The sequence below is a fragment of the Lactuca virosa genome, chromosome 5 (assembly GCF_052849685.1).
Source record: "Lactuca virosa cultivar CGN04683 chromosome 5, Lactuca_virosa_CGN04683_v6, whole genome shotgun sequence".
Taxonomy (NCBI): Eukaryota; Viridiplantae; Streptophyta; class Magnoliopsida; order Asterales; family Asteraceae; genus Lactuca; species Lactuca virosa.
The window spans coordinates 393,778,191-393,795,748 of NC_136430.1; the positions used below are offsets into that span (position 1 = coordinate 393,778,191).

General features: G+C 29.2%; 1 protein-coding gene and 1 non-coding gene across 2 annotated transcripts; one reads left to right on the forward strand and one right to left on the reverse strand.

The window, feature by feature from the left end:
• The first annotated feature begins 4,697 nt into the window (after positions 1-4,697).
• On the forward strand, positions 4,698-4,770 carry TRNAD-GUC (transfer RNA aspartic acid (anticodon GUC)). The gene has a single exon. It is a non-coding gene; the product is annotated as a tRNA-Asp (tRNA).
• A 4,431-nt stretch (positions 4,771-9,201) lies between these two features.
• LOC145110816 (ammonium transporter 2-like) lies at positions 9,202-14,492 on the reverse strand. The gene is made up of 3 exons (XM_079047128.1): positions 13,763-14,492; positions 11,517-11,906; positions 9,202-9,928 (listed from the first exon to the last, which is right to left on the reverse strand). Exons 1-3 carry the CDS (start codon positions 14,474-14,476, stop codon positions 9,488-9,490), a joined length of 1,545 nt encoding a protein of 514 aa, XP_078903254.1. The 5' UTR covers positions 14,477-14,492; the 3' UTR covers positions 9,202-9,487.
• Between the last annotated feature and the right edge of the window lie 3,066 nt (positions 14,493-17,558).

Below are 17,558 nucleotides of genomic sequence, written 5' to 3' on the forward strand. Positions count from 1 at the left end.
AAGTAATTATTGACACGAAAACATGAAAACGCTTTGAAATTTGTAGCATTTTTTATTTTTTATATTTTATTTTGTATCGAATAAAATACTTGTACTATTATGTTTATAGATTAATTAATAAAATGAGATTTTTTGTGATTTACTTACGAATATTATAGTATAAGAAATATACATTTTTTTTAAAAAATGTAGTTTTCATTAGAAAAATTACAGTTTTTTTTTTTTTAAAATTGCAGTTTTTTGAAAAAATTGCAGTTTTTTGAAAAAATTGCAGTTTTTTAAAAAAAATATTTTTTTTTCATTTTATTTTCAAAAATTCATGTTTTCTATAAAAAAAATTAAAAAATCTGCATTTTAAAAGAAAAACGAAAAATACTATATTTAAAAAAATATGAAAATTTGATTTATGATGTAAATTTTTAGACATTTATATTAATATATTAAATAACACAAAAAATTAAACATTAAATGAGATTGGTAAGATGACGATCATATCCTTAATGAATTACTTTTAATCCAACGCTCCACTTTTAGTTCTCGGGTTGTCGGGAAAATATGAGTTCTCAACCGATCTCAACCCTATATATATATATATATATATATATATATATATATATATATATATATATATATATATATATTCAATTGAGAAAATAAAAAAGATTGAGAATGGGGGAATCAATCTCAGCCACTCATTTATTTTTGCCGCAAAAGCCTCCTTAGTACCGGCGGAAATGGGAAAGTAATACACATGTGTTTTTCAACAAAACATGTTTCTTTAAACTATGCTAATCATTACCTTAATATATACAAAAACATAGTTTTTTTTTTCGTTTTTTTAATTTTTAAGGAGCAATTTTTATCGAAAAATGATTTTAAATATATCAAAATTCATAATTTTTTATTCTCTATAAATAGACATCCATATTGCTATAGTTTTAAGATAAATTAAAATTTTTATTTTTTTTATAGTTTCAACTATCGTTATTCATAAGTGATTAAAAATGCATCAGATTTTTACTACAATACATTCGTTATTCACTTATGAATAAAAAAATATGATTAATTTTTTTTTACAATTGAAGTATCATTTATATTACTTATTCATATATGAATATCAAATTAACTGTAACAAAAATTTGATAAATGTTTTATTCATATATGAATATAAAATATGACGACAACTAATACACGTTTTATTCATATATAAATATAATATATGATGAAAGATGATGTAAAAAATATATTTTAAGTAAGAAAACTTTATTACGTGTTATATTTATATATAAACGAATGTATTGTAATAAAAATCTGATTAATTTTTATTCACTTATTAATAACGAGAGCTGAAAGTCTAAAAAAATATTTTTTTTTAACTTAAAACTATATCAATATGGATGTCTATTTATAGAGAATAAAAAATTATTAATTTTGATATATTTAAAATAATTTTTCGATAAAAATAGCTTTCTAAAAATCAAAAAAACAAAAAAAAATGTTTTCGTGTATATTAAGGTAATGATTAACATAGTTTAAGGAAACATGTTTGGTTGGAAACATATGTGTATCCGTTATCCATTTCCGCCGGTACGCCTAATTGTTTTGCGGCAAAATAAATGTGTGCCTGAAAATGATTCCCTCATTCTTAACTTTTTTTTTCTCAATTGAACTCTCCTCTCTCTCTTTCTCTCTCTTTATATATATATATATATATATATATATATATATATATATATATATATATATATATATATATATATATAGGGTTAGGTTCATGTGAGACAATAGTATTTTGTGAGACAACGAGACCAAATCTTGACCACTCATCTTGAATAATCTAAGGCTAAAATACAATAAGATTACACAACAAGGAAGCACAAGGAGACGGTGGCATTTTTGCAATTAAATGGAACTTCAGGATTAGAATAAGGGTGCGGTGGGGCAGTAAGGGGATTTTACTGTCTATTTCATTCAGGTCGTAAAAACTTTTTATATCCTCTTCAATCTTCTTCATTCTGATCTGCAAAACCTTAAGTAACCTCGATACGAACACCAAAATTCGTCTTATTCAATCTCGATCATCAACATCTTCTACTTCGTTCTGATTCGTAGTTTCAACATTGTTATTTTGATTCTAAAATCGGATCAAGTTCTCGAGCATCAACATTCCTGAATCAAATGAAATCGAAGCTTAGTTTTACAACAAATGGATCATTCTACAGAATCGGATTCATATTTTGCATCAAGAGTTAATCCAGGTGACGTATAATACTATAATTTCTTCTTGATTTTATATTTGTGGGTGATTTTGAATTAAAATATTCTAATTGTCGCTTTTATAATATGTATGTGATTATGAGTTGATGTATTCATCTATGAGTTTTCTTCTCATTCTGATTCTACTTTGCACCGATCTTCCAAAACCCCCAATAAAACCCTAAAAATCGATTTTGATTCACTTTCATTTTGATTTTAAACGTTTTTATTCATATTCTGATCTTGAATCATGTTTCTGCCAATCCTTCAATTGCTACTTCTTCTCATGATTCTTAGTTGATGAAGGATTCTTCTCATCAGGTAATAAAAGATTCCATTGACTCATTTTTGGCTGTTAACAATTTCAATGTTAATAAATCTACAATCCAAGCTATGTTACTATGCATAAATGAAGTTATTCACAAAATGTGTAGAGATATTCTTGGAATTTGAATTATAATTTGATTCAAGATCTTAGTTTGTTTGGTTTATCTTATTAGTTTCATACTTCTAGTGTTAGTTAGGTGATTGGTAAATTTAGTGATCGCCCGCTAGGCGTTCGACATAATGCACTCTGTATTGATTTCATATTTTCTACAAGAAAATTGTTATTGAAAATGATAGAATGTTATGCAAACATAACTTGCTTCCTAAATTGATTTTAGATGTTATTTTTTTGAGTAATTGGATTATCTGGTAAATATTTAGTGAAATGTTGTTTGATAATTTGATATTCTAAGTATTCTAGTTTGATAAGTAATATGGTACTTCTTAATTTGATTCATATGTTACTTTGTTTGATAAGTTAGATGATCCAGTAAAAATATTAGTAAAATAGTCTTTAGTAACTTAATATTCTAGGTATTATTATTTGTAAAGTTAGGTGTTACTTCATAAATTTGATTTAAAATGTTATTTTATTGATTAACCAGATGTTACTGCTTACTTTGATAAGTCAAAACTAAAACTTTGAGAATTTGTTATTCTATCCTGACATAACTGAATTCGTCTCTTTATGTTTTAGTTCGATAATATTTGATTCAGATTTAGATTCTACATAATGTAGGTTCTAAATCATCTCTTGTAATAGGCTTTAGGAAGTTGTTAAACAATTTATTCTAATTTAGGAATTATTTTTCTGAAATTTATATCGTAGCTATGGTTAGTGTTTGATCCTGATTCACTATAGCTTGGGCTAGAAATGAACTTCTTTATTGTAGTTTCGGTTAAATATTTTTGAAATTATTTACTGTAGCTAGGATTAGTGTTTGATACACATTGAAAGCTAATGAAATTTATTCTGATGTGTTCTTAATGCGATTCTGATGTGTTCTTAATGTGCAGATGGAAATTTTTCTGGAATAGTAAGTGGAAATGTGAAATATTGACTTGGGTAAAGAAGGTTTTCTGCAGAATAAGAAGCATACAAAATAGTTATGCTTTGACCAATCAGATTCCAATTCCATTAGAAAGCAACTGACGAAGCAAAGGAATAGGGAAAGGTTGATAAGGATGGTCATTAAAAATGATGAGGGAATGGATCGATGCAAGAAACATACTGGAAGGACGTGAATAATTTTTTTAGAATATTTGAAAGTCTTTGATTATGAATGACATGGTAGTGTTTTGTTTGTTTGAATATTGGTTATCTTTTTTTAGTTTTGAACAATAGGTATGGTTGTTTCAATGGCCAGTGAATGTTTCACAAAATAATAGTCATGGTTAAAAAATAGTTATGCTTTGACCAATCTGAAATATCATGCTTTTATGGTCAAATGTTCATTTTTTGTTGTAGTTCATGTACAATATTCTAATAAAGTGATGTTATATGTTTTCTGTATATTTATAATATTCTATTAGAATAATGTTAAATGTTGTTTTTTATAGATTTATATGTAATGACATTTTTTACAATAATATTTTAGAATTTATAGATATATGTAATGTTAATAAAACCTACTTACTGTGTATATGAGGAATATTCTAATAGAATAATTTTATAGGTTGTATGCTTATGTATAATAATTCTATTTGAATAATGTTATATGTTTTAGAATATTAGAATATTACATATATTATATTTTTATGAACACTGAAATATTAGAATATTTCACTAGAGAAAAGTGGTCTAATGGTCTTAAGGTCTCAAAAAATTGACATTTAGAACATTCTATTAGAATAGTGTTAAATTTTGTTGGTTTTTATAGATTTATATGTAATGAACTTTTTACAAAAAAAAAATGAATTTATAGTTATATGTAATGTTAATAAGACTTATTTACTATGTATATGTAGAATATTCTAATAGAATAATTTTACCAGTTGTATGTTCATGTATAATAATTCTTTTGGAATAATGTTATATGTTTTAGAACATTAGAATATTACATATATTATATTTTTAAGAACACTAAAATATTAGAATATTTCACTAGAGAAATGTCGTTGTAGTATAGTGGTAAAGTATTCCCGCCTGTCACGCGGGTGACCCGGGTTCGATCCCCGGCAACGACGCCAAAACTTGGTGGGATGTCAAGCCCACCAAGAAAATTACACAATTTGTTTGCAAATAAAACGTAATATAATGGTAAAAAAAATGGGTATCGATCCTCGGGGAAATGGTTGTATTCAATCACCAACGCAATCCAATAGATCTAGTGAAATTTAACTAATTAACTACAATTAAACTAAAAAAAGGGGGGTGGTGTTTGATTGCTTGAAAACTAAAATACTTGAATAACTAAAAAGCTTGCAATTAGGCAAGATGGTGAGATGCTCAAATGTTGAGAATAATTGGTTAACCAAGGCAATTCAACACAATGAACATTTGTGTGTTTATCATTAGGATTCAATACAAAGCTTATCATTCATCCCAAATTGGTTATAGAAATCATGAAGCATGATATGCCAAGATTCCTCATAGGTAGTATGGAGGTTGGGGAAGCCCACAACACACCTTCTTAATCAAAATCAAAGATCCAATTGAAGCAATTGAACCCAAGAAGTTAATTAGCCTTAAGAATGAAGGAATCCCCAATTCCTAGAGGATGTCAATGCTTACACACCCATAAAGGAGTTATGATTCATAAGCTAGAGATGATTTCTACCATCATAAAGCTCTTGTTCTAAGTAAATTCAATGATTCAATGCAAAACCAAAGAAATAAACCAACAATTGCTCATTCAAGTACCAAGCTCATGATCAAAGTATCAAACAAGCATAAGAAATATGAACTAGAATCATAAACATGAGATAATTGATAATCAAACATGAATCCTTCAAAAACCCACAAACATTCAAGGGTTTTTAGCCAAAGTTAACCAAATAGAGAGTTTAGCCACTCATGACACTAGAATAACAATCACAAAAGTCTAATTGCATACAGAAACTACCAATAACTTGGAAAGATGAAAAGAGATGAGTCTTGAGCTTCAAAATCGCCTCCTACAGGTCTCCAATGGTGTAAAATCGAGAGTATGGATGATAGATCCAATCCCCCAAGGTAATGGCAAGCCAAATGACCAAAATGCCCAAAACTGGGCAGTTGCGCGGGTACCCGCGCGGCGGAAATTCCACCCACGCAAGTGCTGCTGGAATGCTATTGGCTCATTTTTTCTCCACTAACCATCCCACTACCAAAGATTCCCTTGGTCCCCTCCATATCCCACATGATTCAAATTAACCAATCATCTTTTAGCTTCAAATATGGATGCTCCAAACCCAAATTAACAATCCATGATCCATCTTCACAAGCCCACTTCATCCAAGCCTTTAACTTTTTAAGCCCAAATCTCCTTTGGTGGATCCGCCAAGCCCAATAATGCATCAAAAAGCCCACTAAGCCTAACTCCAGTCGAACTGCAACCACAATGAGCTCCAAAACCCTACAAAATTCCTCATGCAAAATAAAAAGTCTCGGGTACGATCCATGATAAATAAAATAAGGAATATACAATGCAATACTAATAAAAAGAGCTAAAAATCTAAAATAAACTAATAAAAATAAGGAAATAAAATAAACTATCAGTTTCATGGTCTCATGGTCTCATGGCCTCACAGTATTAAGGTCATCTCATTTGAATCTAACGCATGATGTATGATATTCATAATCTAATTGAATAATTTTATAGGTTTCTTGTTAAATAATTTCATTTATTAAATAAAAATAATATGTATATGTAGAATATTCAAACTGAATAATGTTATGTGTTATTTGTTTTCATAAATGTATATGTAGAATATTCTAATAGAATTATGTTATAGGTTTTTAAATAAATAAGTTAATTTATTACATGAAAATAATGTGTAGTATATGTAGAAAATTCTATTATAATAATGTTATATGTTGTTACTTTTCAGAGGTTTATACATAATGAGCTTTTTAAAATATAAAACTACTTGATTATATCAACAACAAATATCAATGTAGAATATAACACATAACAATAATCAAATCTAGAATATTAGTCATAGTAAAAAAACACATTCAATTACATCATCATTTATAAACGTGTATTAGAATATTACACTTATAAGTTATTAAAAATAGAATTATACACTTCAATAAGATATCAGTATCATCAATATAGAACATATAATAATAGATTATATCATTAAATATGTGCACTATATCATGTATTATATTCTAAACGAAATATGGAACTAATTGAGTAGTTCAACAAACAAAAATCAAAGTAGACTATAACATTATATATATGTACATGTAGAATATCCAGAATCCAAACTAAATAATCATTAGTTGAAACGAGTTCATTGCTTGAGTGTGATTCTTCAGCACCATCATTAATTTGACCTACAAAAAAGTATTCCATTAATATTAATTATTGTATAAATATTTACAAAATTGTATTCTAAACTTAATTTTCTGAATATAGAAGGACGTATGAGTAATGTTTTTCAATTATTCTAATCAGAATAATATACTATTTACTATGTAATGTAATAAAAAAATATGATGAAATGCGACCAAGTACCACTTCTGTTTCATGCTAAACTGATCCAAATTCATCTTTTACTTCACATGCTACTGACAAGGAGGATAGTAACTAACCTAAACCTTTCACTCATATAATCAAAATAATAAAAACAATGAGGAAACATCTTTCAAGCTTCAAGCATCAACATAGTCTGAGATTTCCCTACAATGATTACACCAATCTTTCATATATGCACCATTTAGTGTACTTGTCTAAATATGATGGAAAAAGAGCAACATTTATATCAACAAGAATATGATTTAATCATTTAGAGGCAAACCAATGATAAAACATGTTCCAAGCTCCAAGCATCAACATGGTCAGATATTTCCCTATGATGCAAGCACCAATCTTTCAAAATCTTTCAAACATGCATAAATATACATCATGATATTTAAAATAAAACATAAAACATACTATTATTCTAATCATAATAATATACAATTCTATCAAGATTTAAACAAAATTTTGCTAAAATCAATCTCCAACCTTTTGTGTTTAAAAAAAAATCATATTTAAACAAAACTGTAGTGAAGCTAATATGAGAAGCAAACATTATATCATTTTTCACCAATTGTGACTCATATTTTGTAAGTATACACACATTCTTAAAGAGGACTTAAGTCGTAGGAAGGAGGGAGTGATACATCAGACTCATTATTCATTCAGGACTTTCATCAAACAGGTAGAGTGCATTTTTAGTTTAAGAGAATTTGCTCAATAATAATAATTTTTTGTACATACCTCATTAATTTATAGAAAGAATGCATATTAGCTCAAAGATTCGTTGTTGTTGCTTGCTTTTCTTAACGTAATATGTGCTCGAATGTGCAGGAAAAAAATACATCTTGAAACAAATTATTAATAGCTGAAATCAAAGCCTCTAATTGAGAATACATCTAAGATGATGATGAATTGCTAAAATCACAGATTTGATTGTAAAAAAATCAAAGCTTGAAAACTGTTGGAAATCGATATCAATTGATGATCGATTTGCTGATGATGATGATCTGATGAAAATCATTGAATAGACTAACAATCGAAACTTGAAGTTCTTGAATATCATACTTTTAGTTGCGATTTCATCAGGTGAAAGAGATAACTTTATGTGGAGGATTTGATCGATTTGGTTGTGATTGAGAAAATCATCAGATGAATGGGACGACATCTTGTTACGTTAAATGATGAATAGGAGATAAATCATGATTAGTTATTATGATTAGAACATTGACTAAACTGCCCCTAAAAACTTAATTAGGCACCTTAATCTGGGTTATTTTTTAGCCACAAGATCAGTTTTGATCAAAGATTAAGATTTGGTCCTCATATAACTCCAACATCGATAATATTATTATGATATAGTTGTAAAAGACATCCATAAAAATTTATTAACCATAATAATAGTTAACATATAATAATTTTATTTTTTTTTCATGTACGACTATAATACAGTGACTAAGATGACATGATTTTAATATATTTTATTTTGTCATATGATGAAAATATCCACAATGTTTTAAGGTAATTTAGTATAAGAACCACTATGTCATGGTTAATGACAACGATGGAGTCATTTCAACTAACATATTTTTCATATTAACACACAGATATTCGGTTAATCTACCTCTTCTAATAAATGAAACTTAAAATTGACATTTGTCAGTTTTTTAGAATGTCTCTTTGACACGTGACATTTTCTATGATTTTTATTATTTCATTTTTTGGTAACAAATCAAATTCAATTCAAAATTTGAAAATACAAAATCATATCCTAATAACATTATTATATTTATTTTACTTAACAAATTAATTTATAATTACTTACAATCGACAATATCTTGGGTTTTTTTGACATTTGTTATTTTTTTTATTTATATAAAAATTTTCAATATACTGACTGTGGTTTCCACGGGTTATAACCTAGTTATAAAATATTGTAAAGTCATGATGGAAAAACAGTTTTCTATTGCAAAAAGAAAACAATAATCGTACACTCTTCAACATGTAAACAACTTTTAAGTTTTAATGCACACCCTACTGTCATTTTTAAGCCATCACTATATAGTATATACACAACAACATTGATGGGAATATGACCTAAACATGTCTCACAATATGTGGTGGTAAATCAAATGTGTCCACATAGACGTACACTCATATTAAATATGAATTTGAAGGCTATTAATTATGTGGGAACTGAACAAACAATGAATGATGAATGATGAATGATGAATCTACAAATTAATGGTAACGCCTCTAGCTGTGGTATGGTTATAATTATGATCATTTGGCGTTAGCTCAGCTGCTCCAAAAATAGAGCCATGTCTATTTGGATCATATTTTTCACCATCACCCCACAATGCATATGCTTCTTCTCCATGAACAGCATCATCACCGATCATCAACTCGTTTTCAGGCATCCTTAATGGCATGAAAATTCTGATAAATAGAAGAATAATTGTTGTGGATACAAGGTTCCATCCGATCACAAATAAGGCTGCAACTAGTTGTTTTAGGAATTGTTTGCCTCCGTTTTTACCATAAAATGCACCTCTTGAACCGCTAACTGGTAAAACCATGTTGCATAGGGTCGGCTCAGCAAGTAGACCGGTCAATAGACCACCCAAGAGACCTGCTACTGCATGTGTGTGAAACACACCTAGGGTGTCATCCACCTATAATTATTAAGACAAGTACACGTTATATATGTATTTTATGGAAAATCCAAAATTATGTTCTTATTCTATATATAGCTAATTAATATATTTAATATGCATGTAGCATACTATTTTTGAACACGTTGAGTCAATTTTAAAACTTAGGTCGAGTGTTTCATACTATGTGAAACACCGCTAAAGTCTAAACCACCTTCATATATATGTTGTTATCTATATATGTATTACTACCATTTCTTTTTCTAGAACTACAATATATGATGACTAATCTATTCAATCGATATGTTTGTTTTAAAATGGTTCAAATCGATTGATAAGTTATGTAAAACAAATGCTGTTTAGTATTTGTACTTATGAGTAATCTATGAAATAATATTTATTATATATGTTATGTGTAATAAGAAAGAAGTACATTATAAGTACCACCGTGATAACATAATACGATAAGAACATATGGTTGTGTTTGTGATTGCTTATTTAAAAATTGTATATTTAAGTTAATAAGTATTTTTAATATTTTTCTATCTAACTACTTATATTAATTTATTAATGGTGTAATAAATCAATAAACATTTCAAATAATAAATCTCAAATACCCTTAAATTATTTTAAGAGGCGTAGCTATATGAGTGTGACAGTTGGTCTTAGCCCACCTCACACAAATTTAAAGTGAAATATATATTATATATAAAAATTATATTTCTTTTGAATAAAAAATGATTAGGCTCTGAATTATGATATGATTCATCTCACTCAAAACTACTTAAATTGATAAGGAAGAAAAGAATTTGTCTGTTGAGACACGTCGATTAAAGAATTGAGATAATAATTTTTTGAATATATCAAATTGCATTTCAATATTAATAGTGAATTTCTCGTTTATCAGATTCGTATATTAATATTTTTTTAATATATTAATTAATCAATTACTTTCAACTTAAACAAACAATTCATTTTAAAATCATACATTGTTACATTTTGTTATCATTTGAAGTATTTTGCTATTTGTTCATATTTATTACTTGGCCTACCCTCAAATAAAATCTTGGCTACGCTGCTAATTATATTTATTCAAAAGATAACTATTAAAATAAGAAATATGTTCTAGTTTGGTTTAATAACAAAAAATAGTCTAGTAGTTTAGAATATACAGGTTAGAATTCAAAATCTCGTAGTTATTTCTCATAACGAGAAATTAAATATCCTCATATCTTTTGATCATATTTTTCTTTTTATTTATTTAAGATGATGACAAATGAATAAATTTAACATGTGAATCAAATTTAAATTAAATTAAATAACATTTATAATTCAGTTAAAATAGATTGGAAATTAATAGGAAAAAAAAAAGGTAAAAAGATATTATAATTCAGTTAAATATCCTTAATAAACAAATGTCTGTACGGTAATAAGAAACTGCATACAAATAAGATATAAGATAATAAGATAATAATACTCTTTATTCTTTATTCTTATGGGACCCATCTAATGTGACGTATTATTCTTAAACACCTTTTCAGTTTAGAAAGTATTTTAAATGTCGTATGAGAATTTAAAAACTAAAAAGTTTCTAGAAGTGAGTTTTTACCTTTTGAAGCAAAATTGATTTTTTGTGAAGGATCATCATCGTAAACCATGGAATGCTGCCGGAAAGTATCCCCATGACTATCGCCGCCCATGATTGCACCACCCCTGCTCCCGGAGTAATGCAGGCTAGGCCTGTCATCATACCCTGAACAGCTCCAATCACCGATGGCTTTCCAAAGAAAACCACATCGAGAGTCGTCCAAACGAGAAGACTTGTGGCGGCGGATATGTTTGTGTTTAACACCGCCACTGAAGCAGGAACGTTAGCTGCATATGGAGCTCCGCCGTTGAAACCAGACCACCCCATCCATAGTAATCCGGCTCCGGCGAGCATCAGCAATACATTGTTTGGAGGGAACCTTTCCCTATCACTTTTTAACCTTGGCCCAACCTTCAATGCCAAAAATATTATATACGGTTAATTTGAATAGCAATTTAATTTAAAAATAATTCAATAAATCATAAATATAAATGGATTTTGAGATATTTTATATGTTTCTTTTGTAGTTACTATTTTTTTGACTATTTAAAACGTTATCAATAATTTGTGTTTTGTTCTGTATAATAGTTTTTTTTAATCATACATAATTTATGGTTTTGTAGGGTTATATAATTAAAAAAAACATTATATTGTTATGTATTACAAAAAATATGTTGTATACAATTGTCAAATAAAGGGAATTTGATTCATTTGATTGTGATAAACATGATGGAATGAAATTACATATCCTATTGACTAGTTTTTATAATTTTTTATTTTTTATTAAACTATAATGATTATATTATTAAATACAAATTTATTTTTATTTTATTCTAAGAATTTAATTTTAATTTTTAAATATTGGTTCCTAATTGAAATAAGATATCAGAAGTAATTTAGACGGACTCTCACTATTTGCGCTCCAACTCGAAAGATGTATCAGTATATAAATGAACATAAGGTTATAGAAAAGTTGAATACATGATTTGATTAAATTCAATTCCATTATGATTCTTTAATTCTTTTCAAAAAGATAATGTGAAACAAAAACCATGTAAGCTTGACTTGTGAAAAAGGTTGGTAGGCGTATTATCATTGTTTATTTATATAAGCTACATACTCTTTTTAATAAGTTTTGTAAATATAAGCATAACATATTTGATTCAAAATGGTGTTGGATTTGCAGAGAGTTGGCTCGTCAACTCGTCATCAGTTTATGACCCTATAGTATCTATCGAAACAACCACTTGATCAAAAGAAAATGAAGTCTTTAAATAATTGGTATCATATATGGAATATCATGTGAATGTATGGTCGACAATACATATAAAAATTTGACTATATATCTATCTAAAAAGTCTCCGCGTTTACAATGCTTTTTTTTTTTCCCTTTTACATCTCTATAGTATTGTGTATATTTTAGCTTGTTATAAAATTGTTTTTCAGATAAAATATACGATTATTAATTTATGATTTAATATCGAGTAAATAACACTCTATATTATAATACTTCATTTATACAAATTATATTTTATATTTGTTACAAAATGTATCACGTTTTGCATGAAAGCAAACTATATTGATCAACTAATTAAAAAGATAAAATATTAAATATTTAATTTTAAAAACAACTTTGTTATTAAAAATGAAAAAATAAAATAAAATCTCACACAAAAATAAATATTTGGTCATTTTATAAAACTAATATTATACATTTGTATAGACTTTTTTTTTTTTTTTTTTTATACATGATACTTGGTAAAACAATGTTGTCATCAAAATATCATTAATAATCATATTATATCTTTTGAAAAGATTATCATGTATTTATTAATTTCATCGGTGGTTAACATGTTCGAAGTTTGACCAAAAGCTATATACGTGACCAAATATTAATTCTATAAGCAAATAAAATAACCAACAACTTATTTATTTATTTAATATGTCTAAGGGATAAATAAACAGTTTTTTCCCTAATTAAAAACACGATCAAATAGAAAGTTAAAAAATCTTTCACCAACTCATGTAAAAAGTCTTGCAAGGTAAATAAGGCGAAATCATATTTTTAAATTCTTTCTCAATTTTGTATTTTAAAAAGTATAGTATATGTAATTCATAATCCGTGTTTCGTATTTTTAAACTATTTAAAAGTTCATTTCATTAAATTTCATATCTCCTCTTATTAAAATTATATTTATGCATAAATACAATATGTATTATCTATTTTAAATAATGAAATTAACGATAGACAGTAAACGTGTACATACCCAGTAGGCAGCAGTGAAACCGGCTATCCCTGATGACAGATGAATAACATAGCCGCCGGAGTAGTCAATAACACCCCAATGATACAGAAAACCACCACCCCACAGACTAAATGCTCCGACGGTGTATGAAAACACCAACCACAGAGGAACGAAAGCCATCCAAGCCCTGATATTCATCCTCCCAAGCACAGATCCAGCCAGCAGAATCATCGTAATAGCAGCAAAAGTGAACTGAAAATACACCATCGTAGCCATCGGATAAAACGGCTTGGTCGCCGGAGATTCAACTCTGCCGTCGCTGTAATAGTGAATGGTCTCAGGCAGGACGGCTTGACGGGCGAGATACTTCTGACCCAACGCCGGTGCTCCCTTCCCCCAGAAAGGAAAGAGTTGATCGCCGAAAGCCATCCGGTAGCAAAGTAAGACCCAGCAAATGAGGACGGCGGCGAAGGCGTAAAGGGCCATGAAGGCGGAGTTGACCGCCCATTTCTTTTTGACGACGGAGGCGTAGAGGATGACGAGTCCCGGCATGCTTTGGAGTCCGACGAGTGCAGATGCTGTCATTTGCCATGCGTTGTCGCCTTTGTTGAGCCAATCGGGAACTGCCGGGAGGTGTTCTTCGTATGCTCCCGGTGTCGCCATTTTTGTTCCGAGATTTGTTCTAGATTGATGACAAAGTAGGTGGAAGTTTGTGAATGGTAAAAATAGGGGCATAATGAGTTATTTATGGAATCATGTCTGCACAATTTGATATCGACAGAAATATAGTATTTTCTTTTGCTTAAATTGATAAAATATGTAAATAAATAAATTATTAACCCAAAAATAATTCTCATTTGTGAACATGTATTTTTCTCTTGAAGAAATAACACGTACAATTCATAACTTGTTAATAAATTAAATCATCCTTTTAAATATTTGACAAAACTAGCTCCTAGTTGGAAATTAGAAATGGATAGCTAAGCACACCAACCAAATAAAGAAACAATTACTCGGATTTTTTATTGTTTTGAATTTGTGTTCTAGTTCTTATGTATATGAAATGAATTGTAAAAGGAATAGTCTTCTCTATAAGACTTATAAATCATTTAACAACGACTTCTTTCTTCCTCGTTAATTTTCGTTGAAAATGCTAATAGATGGAAAAGCTCGACGCTATTGTAGAAATTAAAAATTTTGTCAATATTAGCACAATTTTTTCATTACTATGCTCCCCAACATTTTTTTGGTGACTTTTTGGATGGTTAAAGAATGAAATTCAGACGCTGATTTTAGAAAAATTAATGCCTAATTAGGTAGTAGTTATAAATTGGTTAGGTAAGTGATTTTGTATACCATGATATTTCAAAGGGGGTATTAGGAATTTTAATATAGCTTCTGAGTTTCTCTCTCTATATATATACATAAGTATTTATTTCATAGTTTCATACATAAGTTAACAATCTAGACGTAAGAAATTTTTGGAAAGTAATAGGAAAAATAATGCAAAAAGTCGTAGGTCTCTGAGGGTTGGCGCTAGTCTTTTGGTCTTTTGGTATTGTCAACTAATAATTGGTCAATGAGTGAACGTCTCGCGGCAGCTTTGTTCATTTAAGGGGGGAAATGGAATGGGGTATTGAGACAACTAGAGATGGAAATAGGGTAATGAAGTGGGGTTGGGGCTAATATTTATACCCGTCCGTACATTATGGGATTGGGATTGTGGATGGTTGATCGTTTTAAAGATAACTAAATACTATTTTTAACTTGTTAAGGGTAACGATCGTTAGTTATATTAAAATTTAATTAACTTTATATAAATCTCTTTAAATAACCTCAAGAATGTCATTCTCATAGAAGATATATCGCCTCCTCGATAAGAGTCTAGCGATTGAGATATGAAATTCTACATAGAAGGTATAAGGTTCAAAACATGTGACACGTAACGAAAGCAAAGAACAAGAACTATCCAAAGGGAATTGTTTATTGAAGTCAAGATGCCCTTTAAGGCTTACCAAAAACCTTTTATAAAGAATGAAGCTAAATTTTGCAAGTAAGAGCAAATTTATGAACATTTAAATTGACATGAAGTTTTCATGATTTACCTCCAAACTATATTAAGGGGAAATAAAAGTACGAAAAACAAATATATTACCATAACAACATAGTAAAAGAAAATAAAGAAATAAACTAAAATTGGAGAAAACTAACAATGAGGACCTAAACAGAGTAATTTTCCGATGATATATTGCAGGCCTTCAAATTTCTTACGGTCATGTTTCCAAATGTGTTGATAGCATATAAGGTTTTGTCCATACTAATGGTTATAGTAGCTACCGCGGAAATAAGTTTTTCGAAATTGAAGTTATTGAAATCATATCTTTGAAGTACCATGTGTCATGAAAGATTAAACGGATTAGCAATTTGAGTATCGAAAGTCGCTTGCTACAAAGTATTGATTATCATAAAATAAGACTTGTTTTTATTTCAAACAAAAAATGCATGTAGGCATCGGTTTAGACGATTTTTTGAATGTTTTTGTTTGTATAACCATGATTGAGTTTGATTATAAATTTTTATTTCACTTTTGCTATATTTCTTTTACATATAAGGGCATTCATTTAGCATCTCGTATTGGGCATTGAAAGTCAACGGATCGATCCTACTTACGGATCAAAAGTTACATATGTTTTAAGTTGGGTCTCTTTTAAACTCATTTGTCTTCCTCCCATCTATCAATGAAAACATGAGTTATACCATCAATCTGCTCCACATCACCCTGACACATCTAAAAATATTGCTAGTTTTTAAGTATAAAGAAGAAAGAGAAAAATGGGAATGTAAGAAGATTGTTATTGATCATGTGATAGTTACATTGTGGAAATCTCTCTATAGCTACACATGGACTAACTATGGCTAAGTAAACAAACTAACAAACTAACAAATAGCTAACTAATCTCTAAATAAGACATGTGTTAAATATCGACATCCTCCCCTCAAGTTGAACTTTGATGAATATCATCAAGGTTTAACTTAGAAATGTAACATCCGGTCCAAGTATGAATCAACTTTCCTGTATTTTCTTTAAAATGGGTGGCCGCGATGTGGCGTTTCAGTTTGGATCGCGAGATTTAAATGACCCGCCACGACGTGGTCATAGGGCACCATAACGTGGCAGGTGTTTTAAGTAAAAACCCTAATCTCAGGTCTTGGACCCTATATAAGGAACATTAAGGCTAGGGTTTTAGCCTCCATCTCCCTTCCAACCTCAGAAACACTAACCCTAGCCTCCATTGAGGTTGTGAGCTCATTTTTGGTGCTTTTTGTGATTTTAGAAGGGGAAGGAAGCTTTTGGTGAGGTGGTTATGTAACAAGCATCATTTCTTCCGCTACGCTCATCTCTTGGACCTTGGTGAGTGCTCAAGACTCAACCTTTTCTTGCCATGTTGCTAGATCTCTTGTTTTTGTCCCCCTTTTCCATGATTTTGATGGACTTAAGTGATGTGATCTCATAAAATTTGCAACTTTATGAATCTCCAGGTCAAAATGAGCAAGTAGTGTCTTGGATCTGGATTATAATCAAGTTTTGATGTCATGCATGAGATTTTAGTCATTAAACCCTATTTTTGCCCTAAAATAGAAAAGGGATGTTTTAGACATGCAAGTCCATAAAGCCACGATTTTTAAGGTCACTTTGGAGTGTGAAACCATTCTGGAAACTTTAGAGGTGCAACTCTAAGGATTTGGTGCTTAATGAGAATCTTGATGCATTAAATCACCATTAATGGTTGGGTTTGGGAGTTTGGCCTATGGAAGG